General features: G+C 46.2%; 2 protein-coding genes across 4 annotated transcripts; both read left to right on the top strand.

Annotated features, from left to right (window-relative positions):
* The first annotated feature begins 1044 nt into the window (after positions 1–1044).
* Positions 1045–13509, top strand: LOC117869694 (immunoglobulin kappa light chain-like). 3 transcript variants are annotated; one of them, XM_034756749.1, is made up of 6 exons: positions 1045–1294; positions 1646–1978; positions 2524–2835; positions 3491–3613; positions 4015–4061; positions 5294–6195. In XM_034756749.1, exons 2-6 carry the CDS (start codon positions 1756–1758, stop codon positions 5387–5389), a joined length of 801 nt encoding a protein of 266 aa, XP_034612640.1. In that variant the 5' UTR covers positions 1045–1294; positions 1646–1755; the 3' UTR covers positions 5390–6195. The 3 variants fall into 3 exon arrangements, with proteins under 3 accessions (XP_034612640.1, XP_034612639.1, XP_034612638.1); XM_034756748.1 differs by lacking the exon at positions 5294–6195 and adding an exon at positions 12784–13509 and having other exon boundaries at positions 1279–1374; XM_034756747.1 differs by having other exon boundaries at positions 1279–1374; positions 5294–6196.
* A 4382-nt stretch (positions 13510–17891) lies between these two features.
* Positions 17892–21833, top strand: LOC117869700 (immunoglobulin kappa light chain-like). Its single transcript, XM_034756753.1, has 6 exons — positions 17892–18096; positions 18353–18679; positions 19499–19810; positions 20420–20530; positions 20945–20991; positions 21378–21833. Exons 1-6 carry the CDS (start codon positions 18054–18056, stop codon positions 21471–21473), a joined length of 936 nt encoding a protein of 311 aa, XP_034612644.1. The 5' UTR covers positions 17892–18053; the 3' UTR covers positions 21474–21833.
* Positions 21834–22668: the final 835 nt, after the last annotated feature.

The following is a 22668-nucleotide window of genomic DNA, read 5'->3' as shown; positions in this document are numbered from 1 at the left end:
GGAGGCAGGTGACAAAGCCTGAGCTGTTCTGGAGTCTGGCGATTCACTCTCAGGGATTTCCTGCTCTCATTTCTGAAGCGAGCCGCACTGTGAGCACCCAGGTTTCTCAAGAGTTCATCACCCCTGGGTGGAGCCTCATTCTGAGACGAGCCTGGCTCCTATTCAGGGTACGTCCACACTGCAGCTGGGAGCGGAGCCGCTCAAGCCAGCGCACTAAAAAATAGCCGTGTGGCTGCAGCAGCACGTACAGCGGCTCAGCTACCGACCTAGTACAGTGATGCCCGACCGCCTGGGTCCGTACTTGCGGGGCTAGCCCGGGCCACGGTGGCCACACTAGTATTTTTCGAGCGCTGGCTGTGCTCAGCTGGCACGTGTCTGTCTACCCTCCCTCCCAGCTGCAGAGTACAGGCTCCCTCAGGGTACGTCCACACAGCCAGGAAAACCCCACGGCAGCGCATCTCAGAGCCCGGGTCAAATGGCTCAGGGTCACGGGGCTACAAGTAGCAGTGTGGACATTCCTGTTTGGGCTGGAGCCCAAGCTATGAAACCCAGTGATGGGGGAGGGTCTCAGGGCCAGGGCTCCAGCCCAAATGGGAACATCTGCACTTCTATTCTTAGCCCCATAGCACAAGCCCCATGACCTGAGACCCCATGGGACTCGCTGCTGTGGGGTTGTTTGTTTGTTTTTTGCAGTGTAGACGTAACCTCAGGAACTGACCTAAGGGATAGATTTTTCACAAGTGCTCAGTGCATTGGGTGCCTATTGGGCCCCGATCTCTTGAGTATCCAGCCGTAAGTGTTCCAGTGGGAGTGGCAGAGCCCTCGTGAAAATCATGTTGTTAGTTAGGTGCCTAATGGGAGCTGGGCTCTTAAAAAAATCTGACCCCAGTTGTGGGCGCTGAACCTTGGGAAAATCATTTGCCATAGGCAGCAGGTACAATGCTGTCTGCACAATCGCACCTTTAACCAGTGTCGTATGCAATAGCCTGACTCGTCAGGAAGCCCTGGTACACCCTGTCTCAGCTCAACACAGAGGCAGGTCTAATACAATCTCCTGCATATTCTACATTGTGCCACATCCTGGTGGTTATTTTATTATCCTGAATCATAACAATAGATCCAGGTTTGAGTCAAATGCAGCAACAGGCAATAAGAAATAGTTTGTCCCCAAAGAGTTCTTTTAAAAAAAAACAACCAACCCTGTTCAAAGCATCTATCAGCACAGCACATCCCCCCCGGAGGCGTTTGTCACCAGCACGTTAGACCTTTTCCACTTGAGCAGCGGACCAGACGGGTGCTTTTAGATTTCATCTTTCATTATATTGTTTATTACAATCATGCTGTTCGCCAAGTATCTGCTTTTGTCTTTCCTGGGTAAAGCTTTTGCATTAGACATCGTGTTAAGGTTTGGAACTGAGAAAGGAGCCTTTTCAATAGGACATGGGCTTTCCTGATAGCTTAGCACAGTTGAGATGCTCTTTATTCACTTGTGCACAGTTTTAGTTTAATTTCCAGTGCTCTGGCTGTAGAGCAGTAATATCATCCGATGGCATCTGTTTTTATTCTGATCTATCCAGTTTATTTAGGGCAGATCATAATCTGCTGAATATTGACTCTAATAACACAACCTCTTTTCTTCCTACAGTGGTACAAGTACAGGGATATCTGCACCAATTTCAGCCATTCCTGTTTGTGAACATTAATGATACAGCGAAGATCCAGTGCTCTTCCGAAAAACAATTTTTAGCAGGAGGTATGACAGCTCAGTGGTACAGGACACGGGAAGGCGAGGCCCCCATGTTAATTAAGAGATGCTCAGATAATCAAAATGTAAGTAAAGTTGCTTGCATATCGGAAGGACACAACTTGACACTGGCAATCTACAATGCCCAACGGAATGACTCGGGGGTTTATTACTGTACCGATTCGTACATCATCTTCTTGACTTTTGGCAACGGATCCACCCTGATTGTTGGAGGTAAGAAAACAACTGGATGATTAGGAAAGAAATTGAATGACAATACTGACATAGTTCATGTGCACGTTAAAATGTAAAAAGCTGCTGTGATTGTTTATCCAAGATTGAATTGTTAGAAGACAGACCTGTCTGAATCCAAAATAGAGCAAGTAAACACTAGCTGCTGAAAGAACAGAAAAAATGTATTTTGCACAATTAAAAATATGAAATTTGTGAAAATGAACTCTTGAAGATTTTCTGTCTTCATGGCACGTGCTAGGAATATTTTTCACCTATGAGCCATATTTGAATGAAACAATACTTGGAAATTAGGAAATGTTCTTAGGACTGCATCAGTTTCTAAGATAGTACAGAGTTTCCATTCTTCTAAGTGCAAATATGTGTTTAGTTTGGGCTGGATTTCATTTCATTTGTCGGTTTCTTCATATTTTCCTATTGTACAACACATTTATCCTTTGAGCTACTTTCATCTTGTACGAGTAACCCCCTGAATCAAACTGCAGCTCAGCTGAGCGTCACACTGAACTCTCTGCTTTATTCCACAGACAGTTACACCACCAGCAGTTGGGTGCTGCCTCTGGCTCCATCTCCCCACAGCCTCCTCTCCCCCGGGACAGCTGATCTGGCTTGTGTGGTCCATGGAGTGTCCAACCCAGTCCAAATTTCCTGGAGTATTTCTGGGGATCTGCAGGAACAGGGGCTGACGCGTTCGCTGAGAGCAAAGGATGGCTCCTTGGTGTTCATAAATCACATCAGTGTCCCCGTGGCCACCTGGACCAGTGGGAAGAATTTAACCTGTGATGTTAAATTCAACTCATCTGGCAAGAGTGTTAAGAAAATTGCCAGGTATATGGAAGGTGAGTGATTTTATATTAGGGTCTGGGAGTAGAGGGGAGTCAGATCGATAGCCCAGAGAAGGCCTGGTCCATGACTCGGACTCCGAGGCACTATGATAATTATGACGGTAATTAGACATGTAAAGTGTCCATGGTCAGAGCTACTTTAACGCAATTTGCAATTAGAGAAAGTTGTGAAATGTCGGATAATAAGTAGGAGCAGGCAGAGCTGCAAAGAACTTTGGGGAAGGAGGAAAGGGGACTTGCAGTGCTCACCGGCAGTGATTTTCAATAGAAACTGACATGCCAACTGTATCTGTAAAGCACCCTACAGAGTTAAACGACAGCCAGTGTCAGAGGGAGAAGGGAACAGAGGCACGTGAGGGTGCAGAGAGCTGTTTCCTGCTGAGATGTGGAGAGGCGATGAGGTGAGGAGAGACCTACAGGGAGGATTTTGTAGATGGAAGGAGATGCAGAGAATATTCTGGTTACAGGAGAAATCGGCCTAATGAAAGGGGCACAACACAGAAGGTGAAAGATGCTGAAGGCTCCTGTAGTCTCAGTCCTCGGGGGTTAAGGCCTGTGGTGAAGTGGGGATCAGGAAGGGAGAGCTGGATGTGGTGGCATCATGACCCTCTTGGCTTGAGTCAACCACTTACTTGTGTCTGTTTTTTAGCTTCCTCCACAGCCCCTGACAGCGAATGCTCACATTACATTGTGCCCCTTGTGGCTGGTGCTGGTCTTCTGCTGCTGGTGGTGTCTCTGAGCCTCGTCTGGACCCTCTGCCCTTCCACACTAGGTAATAAACACAGCCCAGCCCAGACACTCTCCCGCAGAGAGAAATCCTACTCCCCTGCTTGTAACTGTCCCGTCCAACACATGAACACGCTGCAAATGTCACAACTACCAGCACTGATCTCAGAATGTTTATTTTCTGAAACTTGAATTTCCTGTGTCGGGAGAACGGCTTTGTTCTCCGTGACAAAGGGAGCGATGTAGAAAGGCTTCTACTGCCCATGGCCCAGGCACCTTGTCTATAGTTCACAAAGAGCAGTAGCCTTTCTAATGAGCCTCTCTCCCTTTTCTGTGCATGGTGGTGCCCTGCGCACCCACAGCTCGGATGCACCATTAGTCAATGAACTACAGCTGGGGGAGTGACCGTGGAAGAGGAACATTTACTGTTGTCTTTGTTTGTTCCAGGATTCAAGCCCAGGATCTCAGCACCTCCAGCTTCAGAGGAGCACCAGGTACGTCATGTTACAAACAATCTGGGTCTAAATCAATGTTTGCAGTGTTTGTTGTAGCCGTGTTGGTCCCATACTAGAGAGACAAGGTGGGTGAGGTAATATCTTTTATTGGACCAACTACTCTTGGTGAGAAAACACGCTTACGAGCTTACACAGAGCCCCTCTTCAGGTCTGGAACATGTATTCAGAGTGTCAGTCACTGTGTCTCTCAGCCATTTCTAGTCCCTCAGTCCAGCTTTATACATTTCACACTTAAACTGATGGACCTTGAAGTGAAGGTGAAAGTCAGGTCTAGCTGTTGGAGTAGCAGAAGGGAAGCAAGGAGCCTTCATGCTAACTCTGGTACCAATTTACTGTGGGATGGTGGGCAAGTCACTTACATGCTCTCACTCAGTTTCCCCATATGTTAAAAACGGATGAGAAGATCAACTGTGCAAGAATGCTGAGAACTTTAATGTTCTATTGTTACTGACGATACCCTTTACAGGGATTTTGTGTGCAGCTGGGAACATTTTTGGCATAAAGAGCTGTAAGAAATTATATTTGTAAGGCACATCAAGATTTTCCAGTCAGGGCCGGCTCTAGGGTTTTGGCCGCTCCAAGCAGCCGGAAAAAAAAAACCCATATAAATGCACACTCTCCTACTGAGGTCAGTGACCTTTGGATCAGGCCCACAGCACCTGTCACTGGAAACAGGGCTGGTTCCAGGCACCAGTTTGGCAAGGAGGTGCTTGGGGGGGCCACTCCGGACAGGGGCGGCAGGTCCAGCTATTCGGCGGCAATTCGGCGGAAGGTCCTTTGCTCTGAGCGGGAGTGAGGGACCGTCCGCCGAATTGCCGCCGAATAGCTGGACCTGCCGCCCCTCTCCGGAGTGGCCCCCCCAAGCACCTCCTTGCCAAACTGGTGCCTGGAACCAGCCCTGTTTCCAGTGACAGGTGCTGTGGGCCTGATCCAAAGGTCACTGACCTCAGTAGGAGAGTGTGCATTTATATGGGGTTTGGATCTGGCAGAATATTATCAGCGGGTGAGTTCCTAAAGACAGAATGCAGCGCTGGTTTTGAAAACACACACAATTTAGAGGACAAGCAGAAGAATCAGAGATGAGAGGGAATTTTTCATCAGGCTAAACTCGTTTGGATGTTCAGTTCTGTCAGAACTTCATCCCAGCTCTCTCTGATCACCTCCTTCATTTTACAAGGCGGTGGCTAATTTTTCTAACTGTCACCGAACAGGATGGAATCTTATACACTCATCTGGATTTTGATTCACGGAATCGCAACGGGCGCACGATGCAGCGACCAGCTAGAGGGAAAAGTGTAAAACCGTGAACCGTCTATTGCAGGGGAATCCACACGTGGGAACTGATGGATGGTTCTCTGCTGATCAGACGTAGCAGCTGGAAGAAGGCTCTGTCCGTCTCCGTCTCCTTTCTTTTTTAGTTTCTCCACTTCTCTGTTTAGAATAAAAAGCTCAGAAGATCCCCACAGAGTCCAGCCTCATGAGGTGGGAAATCTCCTTTTGGGATATAAAGGCATCAGGGTGTAGATGACTTTACACATCACATGTGTATTAGATTGGAAGCTCTTTGGGGCAGGGACTGTCTCTTTGTTCTGTGTTTGTGCAGCACCTAGCACAATGGGGCCTATTCCATAACTGGGACTCTGGGTGCTATGGTAACACAATCATCATCATCCTCCCCGCATCTGCAGAGGGACCCGGACGCAGCTGAACAGCTGAAACTTCCCTGCACAAAGAGTGAGGCCGGATGGCAGGAGCCTGCAGAGGGGATTTGCAGCCCCTGTATATGCCACAGCTCCCAGCTCCCCTGATCCTCAGCAGGCTCGTGCTCCCTTTGCAGTAACGTTACATGGACGTGCAATGGGATTGTGAAGGGGAAGGATGGATGCAGGAGGAGCTGGGAGGGATGAGAATCTCTCCCCAGGCCAGAGCGGGAGCTGCTATTCCAGTTCAACCTCCACAGGCGGCTGCTTTACCCCCTGGGCGAGATCCACAGGGCCCCATGTGCCAGCCCCTCTGCACCATCTAACAATAACAACACGTTATCAATGACTGGAGCTCTCCTAGGCCCTGAGCCTGCACGCGCTGCCTGTTTACATCACAACTTGTTGTTTTTCAAGCTGTCGTTCGAGCTGTCACTCATTAAAAGCAGACGGCAACCCCACTAGTGTTGTTTGTGTTGCCTTTATTACCTGTTCAATGCATCAAGCTCAGCTTATTGTGTAATAAGAAAGGTGCCCTCTTTATTCCTTTGGGTCAGATTCTGCTCTGGTTTCCAGCAGTGTAAACCTCTAGGAGCTCTGTTGCAGTCAGTGGAGTTACTCCAGCTTGACACCGGTGTCTCTGAGAGCAGAATCCGGCCCTTTCTATCCCACTTTGCATCTGTGTTTCTTTTGATGGATGATGCAATGAATGTGTTAACACATGACTTGTTACACACACACCTTCAAACATGGCGGATGGTGATCAATTGTTCTTCATTTCCGCTAAAGGCAGGACAAGTTATGGGCTTAGTCTGCAGCAAGGGAGATTTAGGTTACATGTTAGGAAAAACTTTCTAACTCGAAGGGGAGTTCAGCTCTGGAATAGGTTGTGGAATCCCCGTCATTGGCAGTTGAACAAACACCTCTCAGGCATGGTTTAGCTTTACTTGTCCAGACCCCTGTGCTGAGGCAGGACCTTGATGACTTGTCAACTTCCCCTATAGCCTGACATGTCTGTGATTCTCTGAGCACCAATAAAAAATGAATGACTAAGGGCCTGAATCTGATCTCATGTTACCCTGAGAACTGAACCCAACGGGGCTGCAGGAGGGCCCCGATTTCCATTGAAACTTAAACCTGAGGCCTGGAATGAATGGTGACTTGCAGTCACTGAGGATGCTTTCAGCAAGACAAGAGCGGCTGGCTCTGGTTCCTTGGCCAACATCCCATTTGGGATATTACTAGAGCTGGTCAGGTCTTTAGAAGGAACATTTCTTTGTCAGAAAATGCCCATGTGTTGAAATGTAGGGTTTTTTCCCCCATGGGAAAGGGGTGAGCTTTGATGAATTTTTTGACTTTCCAAAAAGTTTCAGAATTGAAACATGAACCAATCCGGTTCTCCAGTTCAAAACGACACCTTGCTTAGAAGTTTAAGCTGGTTATTGCTGAAAGAAAATGGAACAGAGTCCAAATTTTATATGGTCCACATTGAAAGGAAACATTTCAAAATTATTCAAACAAAACGCTTCCTTTCACCCAACCCAGAATGATTTTTGGTTTCAGGAAAATTTTTGAGATTTTGATTATTTCATCCTAGTTCATGACAGGAAAAGTTTTCGATATCTTGAAAATGTGTGTGGGGTGGGAAATCCATTTTCTGCCCAGCCCTGGTAATCACACGAGTGTAAAATGTAGCTGCAGTTGGCTACTTTGCTCCTTTTCACTTCCTGCCCTAAGGCACTGCGCAGTGCTGCTGTGGGGCTGTCAGACAGCTGCCCCGCTCCACCCTCACAGTGTATGAAGATATTTCTGTATACAGTGTAAGGGCCCAATCCTGCACGGTGCTGATGCACCGACTGTGACACACTGGACACTCCCCACACTCAGCAAAGTCAAGGGGAGTGGTGGGTGCTCAGCTACTTTTAGGATCAGTGCCTATGCTCAGTTCCTTTAAGCATTGCCCATTGTAAAGCAGTGTGTTCGGATCTCTCGAGCAGTAAATAAAGCATTGTGCCACTGTCAATCAGTATTACTGGGTGCTTTGTAACAGGCACTTTCTTTTATAAGGGACTTTGCTGAGGAGACATTGTTCTCAAATAGTGTTATGATTTCTGTGGTCTTCTCTGTACAACCACTGACAACATTCAGCCCCTTAAAAGCGAGCCTGGAGACCTGATTCTCATCTGCATTAAGCCCTTTTCCTCCATGATAACGCACCAGGGCCTGGAAGTGGGTGTGAGTGTAATTTCTGCTCCTCTAAACTCCTCTTTACATTGGTGCAAAGGGGAAGCTGTGTCATTGTGAGTAATGCCCTTGGGCTAGAAATCACGCAGAATCTTGTCCAGTTCAGTCATCCTTCATCAGCCAAATTCTTGCTTCCACTTAACATTGCCTCAGTCAGGGACTGCAGGATTTAGCCCAGGGAGTGAAAGGGAAGGAAGGAAGAAGGAAGAACTGCCTGGAAGGGGTTTGTGACAGATCGATCCCCACGTTGCCAGGGGAGCTGCAGCCAGTCAGTGCAGTCTCAGAAAATGGGGTGCAGTCTAAGGAGACATGGAGAAGTAACCTGGGGAATCTGGTCTTTCTTGAGCCAATTGCTCTATTCGCTAGCCCATGTTGCCCTCTATTGTCAATTGTTTCAGAAGGGTCACTGATAGATGCACTTTACTTCTCTCTCCCTACTTTGTGCAGCGAGACACAGCTTTCTAACCTGCCCCTTTCAGTTTGTTTTTAGCCAGTTTATTGATAGATCCAGGAGGAGGCCCTTAACTTCCATTGACTTCAGTAGGAGTGAGGCCCCTAACCTACTTAGCCATGTTTGACAATCCCGCTAGGCACCTCTCTGCCTTTATAGGCACCGAAATACTTTTGACAATCTGTCCCTAAGTAACTTTTGAGACTGGGACTTGTACAATTGAAAATTGCATCCCACAGTGTCTTATTTGTCAAATATCAGAGCTTTCTGTGTGAGGATTTAAGGTACAATTAAAGTCCTCCAAGACACGATGCCAAATGATCATTACATGTCTGTGTCGTACCAACACAAAATATGATCCATTAAACCAAACATGAAGGCTGGGGAGAGATTTACATTGCGATTCTCAGAAGACCTAGTGATTTAGGAGCATTCTCCTTTGAAAGTCAAAGGGACTTATGCTCCGAAGTCATATAGATTTGTTTACATAGATCATCCATATTCTGGATGTTTAAATTTATTCTCAATCATTATACACACTCCTGTGCCATTGGACTGCAGAGAATATCTACAAGAAATGCTGTAGCCTCTGTAGATTCTTTACCCCACCCATCTAGTGTCTATCACCAGAGCACATCCTCCTCGGAGGCGTTCCTCACTGGACATAACCGAGACACTGAACCCAGTCACTGCAGCAGTGCACTGGGCATCAGCCTTTGGGCCAGTGTGTCAGGATTTTGTTCTACCTTTTTTTATGAAAATGATCTTTGCCGAGTATCTGGTTTTATCTTCCTTAGGTAAAACTTCTGCATTAAGCTTTGGAATTGAGAAAACAGCCTCTTCAGCAGGAATATCTATGATATGTTTTCAAACTTTAGCTGGATGTTAATAGCAGGGTTTTTTTAGCATTTAGGCTGCAGAGCATAGATGATGTCAGATTAACTAAATTCTATGGCTGAGCTATCCAGTCCATCTGTGGCAGTTGGAGACTTGATGGAAACTGGCTATAATGATATTTTATTTCTCCAGTGCTAGGAGTGCAGTTATATCTGTACCAGACTCAGCGGATCCAGTTTGTGGAAGTTAATGACACCGCCAAGATGCACTGTTCTTCCACGGAAAACTTGGAAGGAGGAGGATTGAAAGTGTTTTGGTATTTGAGAAGAGAAGGTGAGACTCTAACATGCATTAAGCGCTGTTCGGATGATCAAAATGTAAGTAAATTTGCTTGCAAACACGAGACACACAGCTCAACCCTGGAAATCAGCAACGTCCAAAAGACTGAGTCTGGCATTTACTACTGTGCCTATAAATACAGCAGCTACCTGATCTTCGGGAATGGATCCACGCTGATTATTGGAGGTAAGGAACCATTTAACTTGTTTAAGAAGACTAATAATTGATTGACAAAGCATATGTCATGTTCCCATTAAAATGTAACAAGATACCATATCTATTGATGAATGGTTCCAAGGAAAGCATACTTTAAGCCAAACAGATCAGCTAAACAATAAATACTATGGGTACAGAAGGGATATAATACACATACATTTTATAAGTAAAAATGTTAAAACTTGAAAGTGCCAAAAATAAACTATTGAAGTTTCTCAGTGACTGTTCAGGGCACCCAGGAGGGGAATATTTCTAACCTAAGAGCCATGACTGCATGAAACTATATGTTGAGTTAATGAAATGTTTATAAAAAATTTAAAATTGCACACACTTTTCCTCCTGGCTAGTGCAGATATGTATTGTGCTACCTCCTAGTTAGTGGTGGTGTGATGATTTGCTATCTCCTTCTTCAATGGACGTTTCTTTGAATTAATGCCTTAGTGACAGTGTTGTTGTAGCCGTGTTGGTCTCAGGATATTAGAGAGACAAGGGGGGTGAGGTAATATATTTTATGGGACCAACTTCTGTTGGTGAGAGAGACAAGCTTTCGAGCTCACACAGAACTCTGAGTAAATTCCCAGACCTGAAGAAGAGCTCTGTGGGAGCTCAAAAGCTTCTCTCTCTCACCAACAGAAGTTGGTCCCATAAAAGATATTACCTCACCCACCTTCGCTTAGTGAAAGATTAACACCTTTAATCAGACTGCAGCTCATCTGATCATCACACTAAATTCTCCACCTCCTTCTGCTCAGACAGTTATACCAAAGGCAGCTGGGTGATGCTTCTGGTCCCATTTGCACATGGTATTCAAGTCACTGAGACAGCAAATCTGGCCTGTGTGATCCATGGAGTGTCCAGCCCAGTCCATGTTTCCTGGAGTGTTTCTGGGGAGCTGCAGGAACAGGGGCTGACGCGCTCATTGAAAGCAAAGGATGGATCTTTAACGTGCATAAATCACATCAGCGTCCCCATGGACACCTGGACCAGTGGGAAGGATTTCACCTGTGAAGTCAAATTCAACTCTTCTGGCACCAGTGTAAAGAAAAGTACCAGGTATCCTGCAGGTGAGAGATATTGTATTTGAGGTTAAGGGAGACTCAGATGTGAAATAGGGGTGAAGTAGCCACAGTCAGAGCTGCTTCTATGTAACTTTCCATCACAGAAAGCGGAATTATTCTATGTCTTAGTTAGAATTTCTCTAGAGAATTTGGAGAAAGGTGAATTGAGACATTACAGGGACCACAAGACAATGTAGCTCTGATCTCTAAGGCAGCTTTCACCCAGATTGTACGTATGAATCCCTGTAAAGAGCTAAATAATAATAAATACCAGGAGTAAAGGGGAATTGAGAGGCATTTGAGATAATAGATGTTTTCCAATGAGATATGCAAAGTGATGGAGAGACGATGAGGTGAGGAGAGACCTACAGGGAGGATTTTGTAGATGGCAGAAGGTCCAGAGAAGATTCTGATTACAGGGGAAGGCATTGGCCTAATGCCACGGGCACAACAGAGGGAGAAAAGTGCTGAAGGCTCCTGTGGCCTCGGGGGTTAACGCCTGGGGTGAAATGGGGATCAGGAGAGACGAGCTGGATGTGGTGGCATCACAACCCTCTTTACTGGAGTCAGCCACTTACATGTGTCTTTTTTTTTTCTTGCTTCCTCCACAGCCCCTGACAGCAAGTGCTCATATTACATTGTGCCCTTTGCGGCTGGTGCTGGTCTGCTGCTGCTGTTGGTGTCTCTGAGCCTCATCTGGACCCTCTGCCCTTCTACTCTAGGTAAGAAACACAGCCCAGCCTAGACACTCTCCTGCAGAGAGAAATCCTACTCCCCTGCTTGCTACTGTCCCGTCCCACACATGAACATGCTGCAAATGTCACAACTGCCAGGACTGATCTCAGAATGTTTGTTTTCTGAATCTTGAATTTCCTGTGTCGGGAGAACGGCTTTGTTCTCAGTGACAAAGGGAGCAATGTAGAAAGTCTTCTACTGCCCGTGGCCCAGGCACCCTGTGTATAGTTCACAAAGAGCGCTAGCCTCTGTCCATGTGCCATGCATGGTGGTGCCCTGCGCACCCACAGCTCAGATGCACCATTAGTCAATGAACTACAGCTGGGAGAGTGACCATGGAAGAGGAACTTTTGGTGTTGTCTTTGTTCATTCCAGGATTCCAGCCCAGGATCTCAGCACCCCCAGCTTCACAGGAGAACCAGGTACTGCTCTTTGGAAACTGACTCTGTGTAAATCACTGTGTTTGTCTCAGGCTTTTCTAATCCATCCAGCAACTTCATATATTTGGCACTTAAACTGATTGTTTTGAAAGGAGAAGGTGAAAGTGAGATCTAGCTGTTGGAGTAGCTGAAAGGGAGCAAAGAGTCTTACAGCTAACTCTGGTACCAATTTAGTGTAGGATAGCAGGCAAGCCACATAGTGCTCTGTGACTCAGTTTCCCCATGTGTAAAAAGTGGATAACTAGACTTACTGCTCAAGGATGATGGGAAGTTTGACGTCTTATTAGTTCTGACTGTGTCCTTTACAGGGTTTTTCTGCAGCTGGGAACATTTTTTGGCACTTATAAGATAAAGAGCTAAAAGAAATTATATTTGTAAAGCACATTTTCCAGTGACAGGTTCTGTGGGCCTGAGCCAAAGCTCCCTGACCTCAATAGGAGACTGTCCATTTATACCGCGTTTGGATCTAGCAAAATATAATGAGCAGGTGAGCTCCTAAAATCAGAATACAGCACCGGTTTCCATTCCGATAACACGCACCATTTATAGGACAAGCAGGAGAATCAGAGATGAGAGGGAATTTTTCATTAGGCTAAACTCAGTTGAATGTTCGGTTCTCTCTCACCTGTGTCCCTTCATTTTACAAGGAAGTGGCTAATTTTACTAACTGTCGCCAAACAGGGTGGGATCTTATACGCTCATCTGGATTTTGATTCACGGAATCGCAACGGGCGCACGATGCAGCGATCGGCCAGAGGGAAACATCTAAAACCCTGAACTGTCTCGTGCAGGGGAATCCACACGTGGGAACTGATGGCTGGTTCTCTGCTGATCGGACATAGCAGCTGGAAGAAGGCTCTGTCTGTCACCTTTTTTATTTATTTTCTCCCCTTTTCTGTTTGCAATATAAAGGTCAGAAGATCCCCACAGGGTCCAACCTCATAAGGTGGGAAATCTCCTTTTGGGATATAAAGGCATCACGGTGTAGATAATACACTTGTGTACTAGATTGGAAGCTCTTTGGGGCAGGGACTGTCTCTTTGTTCTGTGTTGGTGCAGCGTCTAGCACAGAGGGGCTCTGATCCATAATCGGGAGTCCTGGGTGCTATGATAACACCATCATCATCATCCTCTCATCTGCAGAGGGACCTGGACACAGCCGAACGGCTGCGGATTCCATGCACAGAGTGAGGCCGGATGGCAGGAGCCTGCAGAGGGGACGTGCAGCCCCTGTATACGTCACAGCTCCCAGCTCCCCTGATCCTCAGCAGGCGCATGCTCCCTTTGCAGTAACATTACATGGACGTGCAATGGGATTGTGAAGGGGAAGGATGGATGCGGGAGGAGCTGGGAGGGATGAGAATCTCTCCCCAGGCCAGGGCTGGAGCTGCTACTCCAGTGTTTCCTCTACAGCAGTGTTTCTCAATGACCAGTCCGTGGACCAGCGTCGGCCCCTGAGATCTTCCTGACACAGCTTAGGAAGGCAGCAAGCCGGTCCCTGGTATCAGAAAGGTTGAGAAATGCTGGTGTAGAGGCTGCTTCTTTCCCCACGGGCGAGATCCACAGGGCCCAAGGGGCCAGCCCCTCTGCACCATCTAACAATAACAACACGTTATCAATGACTGGAGCTCTCCTGGTGCCTGAGCCTGCACACGCTGCCTGTTTACATCACAACTTGTTGTTCTTCAAGCTGTCGTTCGAACTGTCACTCATTAAAAACAGACGGCATCTCCACTAGTGATTTGTGTGTGCTGCCCTTTTTTTTACCTGTTCAATGCATCAAGCTCGGCTTCTTGTGTAATAAGAAAGTTGACGTCTTAAATTCTTTGGGTCAGATTCTGCTCTGGTTTACTGCAGTGTAAACCTGGAGGAGCTCTGTTGCAGTCAGTGGAGTTACTCTGGATTTACTCCGGTGACTCTGAGAGCAGAATCCAGCCCTTTTCATCCCACTTAGCGTCTGTGTTTCTTTGATGCATGATACAACAAATGTGTTACACCCCACTTGTTAGACACACATCTCCACATAGGATAAGGGGTGTTTTAAAGAGGATATTTTTTCTTCATGTCCACTAGAGGCAGGACAAGAAGTAATGGGCTTAATCTGCAGCAGGGAAGATTTAGGGTAGATATTTGGAAAAAGTTTCTAAGGGTTGGTCTACAGTTGGTAAGATATGCAACTTCAGCTATGGGAATAGCATAGCTGAAGTTGACGTATCTTATTTCGACTTACCTCGATTCCTCATGGCGCGGGATCAACGGCCGCGGCTCCCCCGTCGACTCCGCTACCGCCGCTCGCCCTGGTGGAGTTCCAGAGTCGACAGGAGCGCGTTCGGGGATCGATATATTGTGTCTAGACGAGACGCAATATATCAATCCCTGATAGATCGATTATTACCCGCCAATTCGACGGGTAGTCTGGACGTACCGTAACTCTAAGGTTAGTTCAGCTCTGGAACTGGTTTCCAAGGGAAGTTATGGAATCCCCGTCACTAGAGGTTTTGAAGAGCAGGTGGAACAAACACCTGTCAGGGATGATCCAGGTTTACTTGTCCAGACCCCTGTGCTGAGGCAGGACCTGGATGACTTTTCAAGGTTCCTTCCAGTCTGACATGTCCGTGATTCTCTGAGCGCCCATAAAAATTGAATGACTAAAGGCATGAATCTGATCTCATGTTACCCTGAGTACTGAACCCAGCGGGGCTGCAGGAGGGCCCAGATTTCCATTTAGTTTTCAAACTGAGGTCATGAGTAGACGGTGACTTGCAGTCACTGAGGAAGCTTTCAGCAGGACGAGAGTAGCTGACTCTGGTTCCTTGGCCAACATCCCATGTGGGTAATTACAAGAGCTGGTCAGGTCTTTAGAAGGAACATTTCTTTGTCGGAAAATGCCCATTTGTTGAAATGGAGATTATTGTTTTTTTCATGGGAAAAGGGTCAGTTTTGATGAATTTTTTAAAAAGAACAACAGGAGTACTTGTGGCACCTTAGAGACTAACAAATTTATTAGAGCATAAGCTTTCGTGGACTACAGCCCACTTCTTCGGATGCATATAGAATGGAACATATATTGAGGAGATATATATACACACATACAGAGAGCATGAACAGGTGGGAGTTGTCTTACCAACTCTGAGAGGCCAATTAATTAAGAGAAAAAAAAAACTTTTGAAGTGATAATCAAGCTAGCCCAGTACAGACAGTTTGATAATAAGTGTGAGAGTACTTACAAGGGGAGATAGAGTCAATGTTTGTAATGGCTCAGCCATTCCCAGTCCTTATTCAAACCGGAGTTGATTGTGTCTCTCGAGAGACTGCTGAGCTAGAATTGATATGCAAACTAGACACAATCAACAATCAACTAACAATTGTTAGTCTCTAAGGTGCCACAAGTACTCCTGTTGTTCTTTTTGCGGATACAGACTAACACGGCTGTTACTCTGAAACCGATGAATTTTTTGACATGTATAAAAAGTTTTAAAATTGAAAAATTCCTGTCCTCAGTTCAAAATGCCGTATTGCTGAGACGTGTAAGCTAATTATATTGGAAATTTAACATGGTCAAAATTTTATATAGTCAAAATTGAAAGGAAACATTTCAAAAATATTCAAACAAAACCACTTCCTTTCACACAATCCAAAAATGATTTTTGGTGCTAGGAAAATTTTTGAGATTTTAACTTTTCATCCCAGTTTGAGATGGGAAAATTTTTCGATATCTTGAAAATTTTTGTGCGATGGGAAATGTTCTGCCCCAGCCTGGTAATTCCATGAGTGTAAAATTGCTCCTGTAGCTGCAGTTGGCTACATGGCTCCTTTTCACTTCCTGCCCTAAGGCACTGCGCAGTGCTGCTGTGGGGCTGTCAGACAGCTGCCCCGCTCCACCCCCACCGTGCATGAAGGGATTTCTGAATATACTGCAAGGGTCCAATTCTGCAAGGACACTTGCTGTGATGTGTGGGCACCCGCAGCACTCAGCTAAGTGCAGAGGAGTGGTGGGTGCTCAGCGGCTGTTAGGATCAGCTCCTACGTTCAGTTCCTGAAAGCACTGCACAGTGTAACGCATTGTGCTGGGAACCTTAGAGCAGTAAATGGGGCTTTGTGCCGTTGTCAGTCAGTGTTAACGGGGTGGGATATAACAGGCCCTTACAGGAACTGGGCTGGGCAGACATTGTGCTCGAATAGCGTTATGATTTCTGTCGTCTTATCTGTATTACCACTGATAACATTCAGCCCCTTAACAGTGAGCCTGGGGACCAGATTCTCATTTGCGCTAAGCCCCTTTCCACCATGGTAACGCCCAGGGGCCTGGAAGTGGGGGTGAGTGTAATTTATGCTCCTCTAAACTCCTCTTTACATTGGTGCAAAGGGGAAGCTGTGTCATTGTGAGTCATGCCCTTGGGCTAGAAATCAGGCAGAATCTTGGCCAGTCCAGTCGTCCTTCATCAGGTTCCATTTAATATTTCTTCGGGGCGGGACTGCAGGATTTAGCCCAGGACGCTCCACACCCATGAGGGAGGGTCGGGAAAGGGAAGGAAGGAAGGAAGATGGTCCCAAGCCTTAGAGAGCTGCCAGGAAGGGGTTTCTGACAGATCGATCCCCACTTTGCCAGGGGAGCTGCAGCCAGTCAGTGCAGCCTCACAAGTGGGGTTGAGGCTAAGGAGATCTGGCCAAGTCACCTAGGGAATCTGGTCTTTTCTGAGCCAATTGCTGTAATCGCTAGCCCACATTGCCCTCTATTGTCAGCTGTTTCAGAAGGGTCACTGACAGATGCACTTTTCTTCTCTCTCCCTGCTTTGTGCAGCCAGACACAGCTTTCTAACCAGCCCCGTTCAGCTCATTTTTAGCCAGTTTATTGATAGATCCAAAGGGAGACAGGGGAGGCGCTTAACTTCCACTGACTTCAGTAGGAGTGAGGCCCCTAACCCTCTTAGCCATGTTTGAAAATCTCACCAGGCACCTCTCTGCATTTATAGGCACCGAAATACTTTTCAAAATCTGGCCCTAAGTCAGTTTTTAAAATGGGACTTGGACTCTTTTGAAAATTGTATACTTTATTGTCTTATTTCTCACACATGTCAGAGCTTTCAGTTTGATGATTTAAAGTGCTATTAATGTCCTCCAAGATGAGACTCCACATGATTGTTACAGGCAAATTTTGTAGCACCAAGAAATATGGTACAACAATGGATCAGCCATGGAAGGCTGGGGAGAGATTTAACTTGGGATTGTCAAAAGAATTATGTGATTTAGGAGCATTTTCCTTTGAAAGTCAATGGGGGGGATTTGAAAGCTGCTTTCAACTACCTGAAAGGGGGTTCCAAAGAGGATGGATCTAGACTGTTCGCAGTGGTACCAGCTGAATAAGGAGTAATGGTCTCAAGTTGCAGTGGGGGAGGTTTAGATATTAGGATATGGATATTAGGTTGGTTTGAATATTAGGAAAAACTTTTTCACTAGGAGGCTGGTGAAGCACTGGAATGGGTTCCCTAGGGAGGTGGTGGAATCTCCTTCCTTAGAGGTTTTTAAGGTCAGGCTTGACAAAGCCCTGGCTGGGATGATTTAGTTGGGAATTGGTCCTGCTTTGAGCAGGGGGTTAGACTAGATGACCTCCTGAGGTCCCTTCCAACCCTGATATTCTATGATTCTAATGGGACTTGTGCTCCAAAGTGAGGTGGGTTTGTTTATATCCATCATCCGTGCTCTGGATGTTTAAATTTTTTCTAAATCATTAGAGTACACCCCTGTGCCACTGGAATGCAGAGAAATTCTACAAGAAATGCTGCACCCCCTGTAGATTCTTTACCCCACCCATTTAGTGTCTATCACCACAGCACATCCTCCTGTGAGGCGTTCCTCACTGGAAATGACTGAGACACTGAACCCAGTCACTGCAGCAGTGCACTGGGCATCAGCCCTTGGGCCAGTGTGTCAGGATTTTGTTCTACTTTTTTATGAAAATGATCTTTGCCGAGTATCTGGTTTTATCTTCCTTAGGTAAAACTTTTGCATTAAACTCTGGAATTGGGAAAACAGCCTCTTCAGAAGAACAGTGTTAAATATCTATGATATGTTTGGAAACTTTGGCTGGATATTAATTGCATTTCCGATCACTTGTACAGAGCTTTTTTAGCATTTTGGATGCAGAGAACAAATATCAGATTAAGTAATTTCTATGGCTGAGCTATCCAGTCCATCTGTGGCAGTTGGAGACTTGATGGAAACTGACCATAACAATATTTTATTTCTCCAGTGCTAGGAGTGCAGTTATTTCTGTACCAGACTCAGCGGATCCAGTTTGTTGAAGTTAGTGACACCGCAAAGATCCACTGTTCTTCCACAGAAAAATTGGAAGGAAGTAGAATGTTTTGGTATTTGAGACGAGAAGGCGAGAAACCCACCTGCATTAAGCGCTGTTTGGATGATCAAAATGTAAGTAAATTAGCTTGCAAACACGAGACACACAGCTCGACGCTGGAAATCAGCAACGTCCAAAAGACTGACTCTGGCATTTACTACTGTGCATATATAGACAGCAGCTACCTGCTTTTCGGGAATGGATCCACACTGATTGTTGGAGGTAAGGAACCATATAGCTTGTTTAAGGAGACTAGTAACTGATTGACAAAGCATATTTCAAGTTCCCAAAAAAATATAACAAGATACCACAGCTACTGATGAATGGTTCAAAGGAAAGCATGCTTTAAGCCAAACAGAGCAGCTAAACATTAAATGCTATGGGTACAGAAGTTATATAATAACATTTATTGTTATACATTATGTGTGTAAAACTTGAAAGTGCCAAAAATAAACTATTGAAGTTTCTCTGTGACTGTTCAGGGCACCCAGGTAGGGAATATTTCTAACCTAAGAGTTGGGTTTGCATGAAATAATGTTTTGAGTTAATTAAAAGTTTACAAAATGTATAAAATTGTACGCAATTTTCCTTCTACGTAGTGCAGCTACGTATTGCGCTATGTCCTAGTTAGTGTTGGTGTGATAATTTAATATTTCCTTCGTCAATACATTTGTTCCTTTGAATTAATGTCTTAGTGACAGATATGCAGTGTTGTTGTAGCCGTTATGGTCACAGAATATTAGAGAGAAGAGGTGGGTGAGGTAATATCTTTTATTGGGCCAACTTCTGTGGGTGAGAAAGACAAGCTTTCGAGCTGACACAGAGCTCTTCCTCAGATCTGGGAAATGACACTCTGAATACATTTCCCAGACCTGAAGAAGAGCTCTGTGGCAGCTTGAAAGTTTGTCTCTCTCACCAACAGAAGTTGGTCCCATAAAAGATTTTACCTCACCCACCTTCTCTGAGTGAAAGTCTAACACCTTTAATCAGACTGCAGCTCATTTGATCATCACACTGAATTCTCCACCTCCTTCTGCTCAGACAGTTATACCAACAGCAGCTGGGTGATGCTTCTGGTCCCATTTCCACATGATATTCAAGTCACTGAGACAGCAAATCTGGCCTGTGTGATCCATGGAGTGTCCAGCCCAGTCCATGTTTCCTGGAGTGTTTCTGGGGAGCTGCAGGAACAGGGGCTGACGCGCTCATTGAAAGCAAAGGATGGATCTTTAACACTCATAAATCACATCAGCGTCCCCATGGACACCTGGACCAGTGGGAAGAATTTCACCTGTGAAGTCAAATTCAACTCTTCTGGCAGCAGTGTGAAGAAAAGTACCAGGTATCCTGCAGGTGAGTGATATGATATTTGAGGTTAATGGAGACGTAGATGTGAAATAGGGGTGAAGTGGCCACAATCAGAGCTGCTTAAACATAACTTTCCATCACAGAAAGCTGGAATAGTCTATGTCTTAGTTAGAATTTCTCTAGAGAATTTGGGGAAAAGTCACGTGAGATATACAGGGATCACCAAACAATGTAGCTCTGATCTCTGCTGCAGCGTTCACCCAAATTGTACATGTAAAGCACTATAAAGAGCTAAATAATAATAAATACTAGGAGTAAAGGGGAATTGAGAGGCATCTGAGATGAGAGATGTTTTCCAGTGAGATACACAAAGTGATGGAGAGACGATGAGGTGAGGAGAGACCTACAGGGTGGATTTTGTAGATGGCAGGAGGTGCAGAGAAGATTCTGATTACAGGGGAAAGAATTCACCTAAGGGAAAGGGGGCAACACAGAAGGTGAAAGATGCTGAAGGCTCCTGTAGCCTCATTCCTTGGGGCTTAAGGCCTGTGGTGAAATGGGGATCAGGAGGGAAGAGCTGGATGTGGTGGCATCACAACCCTCTTGGCTCGAGTCAACCACTTACTTGTGTCTGTTTTTTTGCTTCCTTCACAGCTCCTGCCAGGAAGTGCTTACAATACATTGTGCCCCTTGCGGCTGGGGCTGGTCTGCTGCTGCTGCTGGTGTCTCTGAGCCTCGTCTGCACCCTCTGCCCTTCCACGCTAGGTAAGAAACACAGCCCAGCCCAGACACTCTCCGTTAGGGAGAAATCCTACTCCCCTGCTTGCTACTGGGGACTGCAACTGTCCCGTCCAACACATGAACATGCTGCAAATGTCACAACTGCCAGCACTGATTGCAGAATGTTTGTTTTCTGAAACTTGAATTTCCTGTGTCGGGAGAACGGCTTTGTTCTCCGGGACAAAGGGAGCGATGTAGAAAGGCTTCTACTGCCCATGGCCCAGACACCTTGTCTATAGTTCACACAGAGCACTAGCCTTTCTGATGAGCCTCTCTCCATGTGCCATGCATGGTGGTGCCCTGCGCACCCACAGCTCGGATGCACCATTAGTCAATGAACTACAGCTGGGGGAGTGACCGTGGAAGAGCAACTTTTACTGTTGTCCTTGTTTGTTCCAGGATTCCAGCCCAGGGTCTCAGCACCCCCAGCTTCAGAGGAGCACCAGGTACGGCTCTTTGCAAACTGTCTCTGTCTAAAACAATGTGTCTCTCAGGCATTTCTAATCCATCAACTTCAGATATTTGGTAATTAAACTGGTTGTTCTGGAAGGAGAAGGTGAAAGTGAGATTTAGTAGTTGGAGTAGCTGAAAGGGAGCAAAGAGCCCTACTGCTAACTCTGGTACCAATTTACTATGGGATAGTGGGCAAGGCACTTAGTTCTCTGTGTCTCTGTTTCCCCATGTGTAAAAAGTGGATAACTAGACTTACTGCTCAAGGATGATGGGAAGTTTGATGTTTTATTGTTCCTGACTGTGCCCTTTACAGGCTCTTTATGATCACCTCCTTCATTTTACAAGGCGGTGGCTAATTTTTCTAACTGTCGCCAAACAGGGTGGAATCTTATACGCTCATCTGGATTTTGATTCGCGGAATCGCAACGGGCGCACGATGCAGCGATCGGCCAGAGGGAAACGTGTAAAACCCTGAACTGTCTAGTGCAGGTGAACCCACACGTGGGAACTGATGGCTGGTTCTCTGCTGATCGGACGTAGCAGCTGGAAGAAGGCTCTGTCTGTCTCCCTCTCCTTTCTTTTTTATTTTCTCCCCTTCTCTTTTTAGAATAAAAAGCTCAGAAGATCCCCACAGGGTCCAGCCTCATCAGGTGGGAAATCTCCTTTTGGGATATAAAGGCATCACGGTATAGATGACTTTACACGTCACTTGTGTATTCGATTGGAAGCTCTTTGGGGCAGGGACTGTCTCTTTGTTCTGTGTTTGTGCAGCACCTAGCACAATGGGTGCTATGGTAACACAATAATTGTCATCATCATCCTCTCATCTGCAGAGGGACCCGGATGCAGCTGAACGCCTGCAGTTTCCCTGCACAGAGAGGCCGGATGGCAGAAGCCTGCAGAGGGGACGTGCAGCCCCAGTATATGTCACAGCTCCCAGCTCCCCTGATCCTCAGCAGGCTCGTGCTCCCATTGCAGTAACATTACATGGACGTGGAATGGGATTGTGAAGGGGGAGGATGGATGCGGGAGGAGCTGGGAGGGATGAGAATATCTCCCCAGGCCAGTACGGGAGCTGCTACTCCAGTGCTTCCTCTGGAGCAGTGTTTCTCGACCACCAGTCCGTGGACCAGCGTCGGTCCCTGAGATCTCCCTGACACAGTTTAGGAAGGCAGCAAGCCAGTACCTGGTTTCCAAAAGGCCGGGAAACGCTGCTCTAGAGTCTGTTGCTTTCTCCAAAGGCGAGATCCACAGGGCCCCATGTGCCAGCCCCTCTGCACCATCTAACAATAACAACACATTATCAATGACTGGAGCTCGCCTGGTGCCGGAGCCTGCACGCGCTGCCTGTTTACATCACAACTTGTTGTGGTTCAAGCTGTCATTCGAACTGTCACTCATTAAAAAGACCCAGTATTGATGTTTGTGTGTCTTGCCCCTTTTATCTGTTCAATGCATCAAGCTCTAGTTATTGTGTAATAAATAAGGTGACGTCTGAAATTCTTTGGGCCCGATTCTGCTCTGGTTTGCAGCAGTGTAAATCTGGAGGAGCTCTGTTGCAGTCAGTGGAGTTACTCCGGATTTACTCTGGAGTTTGTGAGATCAGAAGCCGGCCCTTTCTATCCCACTTAGCGTCTGTGCTTCTCGTGATGGATGATACAACAAATGTG

The sequence above is a fragment of the Trachemys scripta genome, chromosome 24, assembly GCF_013100865.1.
Source record: "Trachemys scripta elegans isolate TJP31775 chromosome 24, CAS_Tse_1.0, whole genome shotgun sequence".
Taxonomy (NCBI): Eukaryota; Metazoa; Chordata; order Testudines; family Emydidae; genus Trachemys; species Trachemys scripta.
This window is presented reverse-complemented; position numbering and strand designations above follow the sequence as displayed.

Excerpts from the sequence above, each read along its gene's own strand:
- LOC117869694 (XM_034756748.1), top strand. The coding sequence starts at position 1,338 with ATGCTGTTCGCCAAGTATCTGCTTTTGTCTTTCCTGG. Across the intron at positions 1,375-1,645 it reads TCTGCTTTTGTCTTTCCTGG|TGGTACAAGTACAGGGATAT; the intron begins GTAAAGCTTTTG and ends TTCTTCCTACAG. Across the intron at positions 1,979-2,523 it reads ATCCACCCTGATTGTTGGAG|ACAGTTACACCACCAGCAGT; the intron begins GTAAGAAAACAA and ends TTTATTCCACAG.
- LOC117869700 (XM_034756753.1), top strand. The coding sequence starts at position 18,054 with ATGAAAATGATCTTTGCCGAGTATCTGGTTTTATCTTCCTTAG. Across the intron at positions 18,097-18,352 it reads TCTGGTTTTATCTTCCTTAG|TGCTAGGAGTGCAGTTATTT; the intron begins GTAAAACTTTTG and ends TTATTTCTCCAG. Across the intron at positions 19,811-20,419 it reads AAGTACCAGGTATCCTGCAG|CTCCTGCCAGGAAGTGCTTA; the intron begins GTGAGTGATATG and ends CTTCCTTCACAG.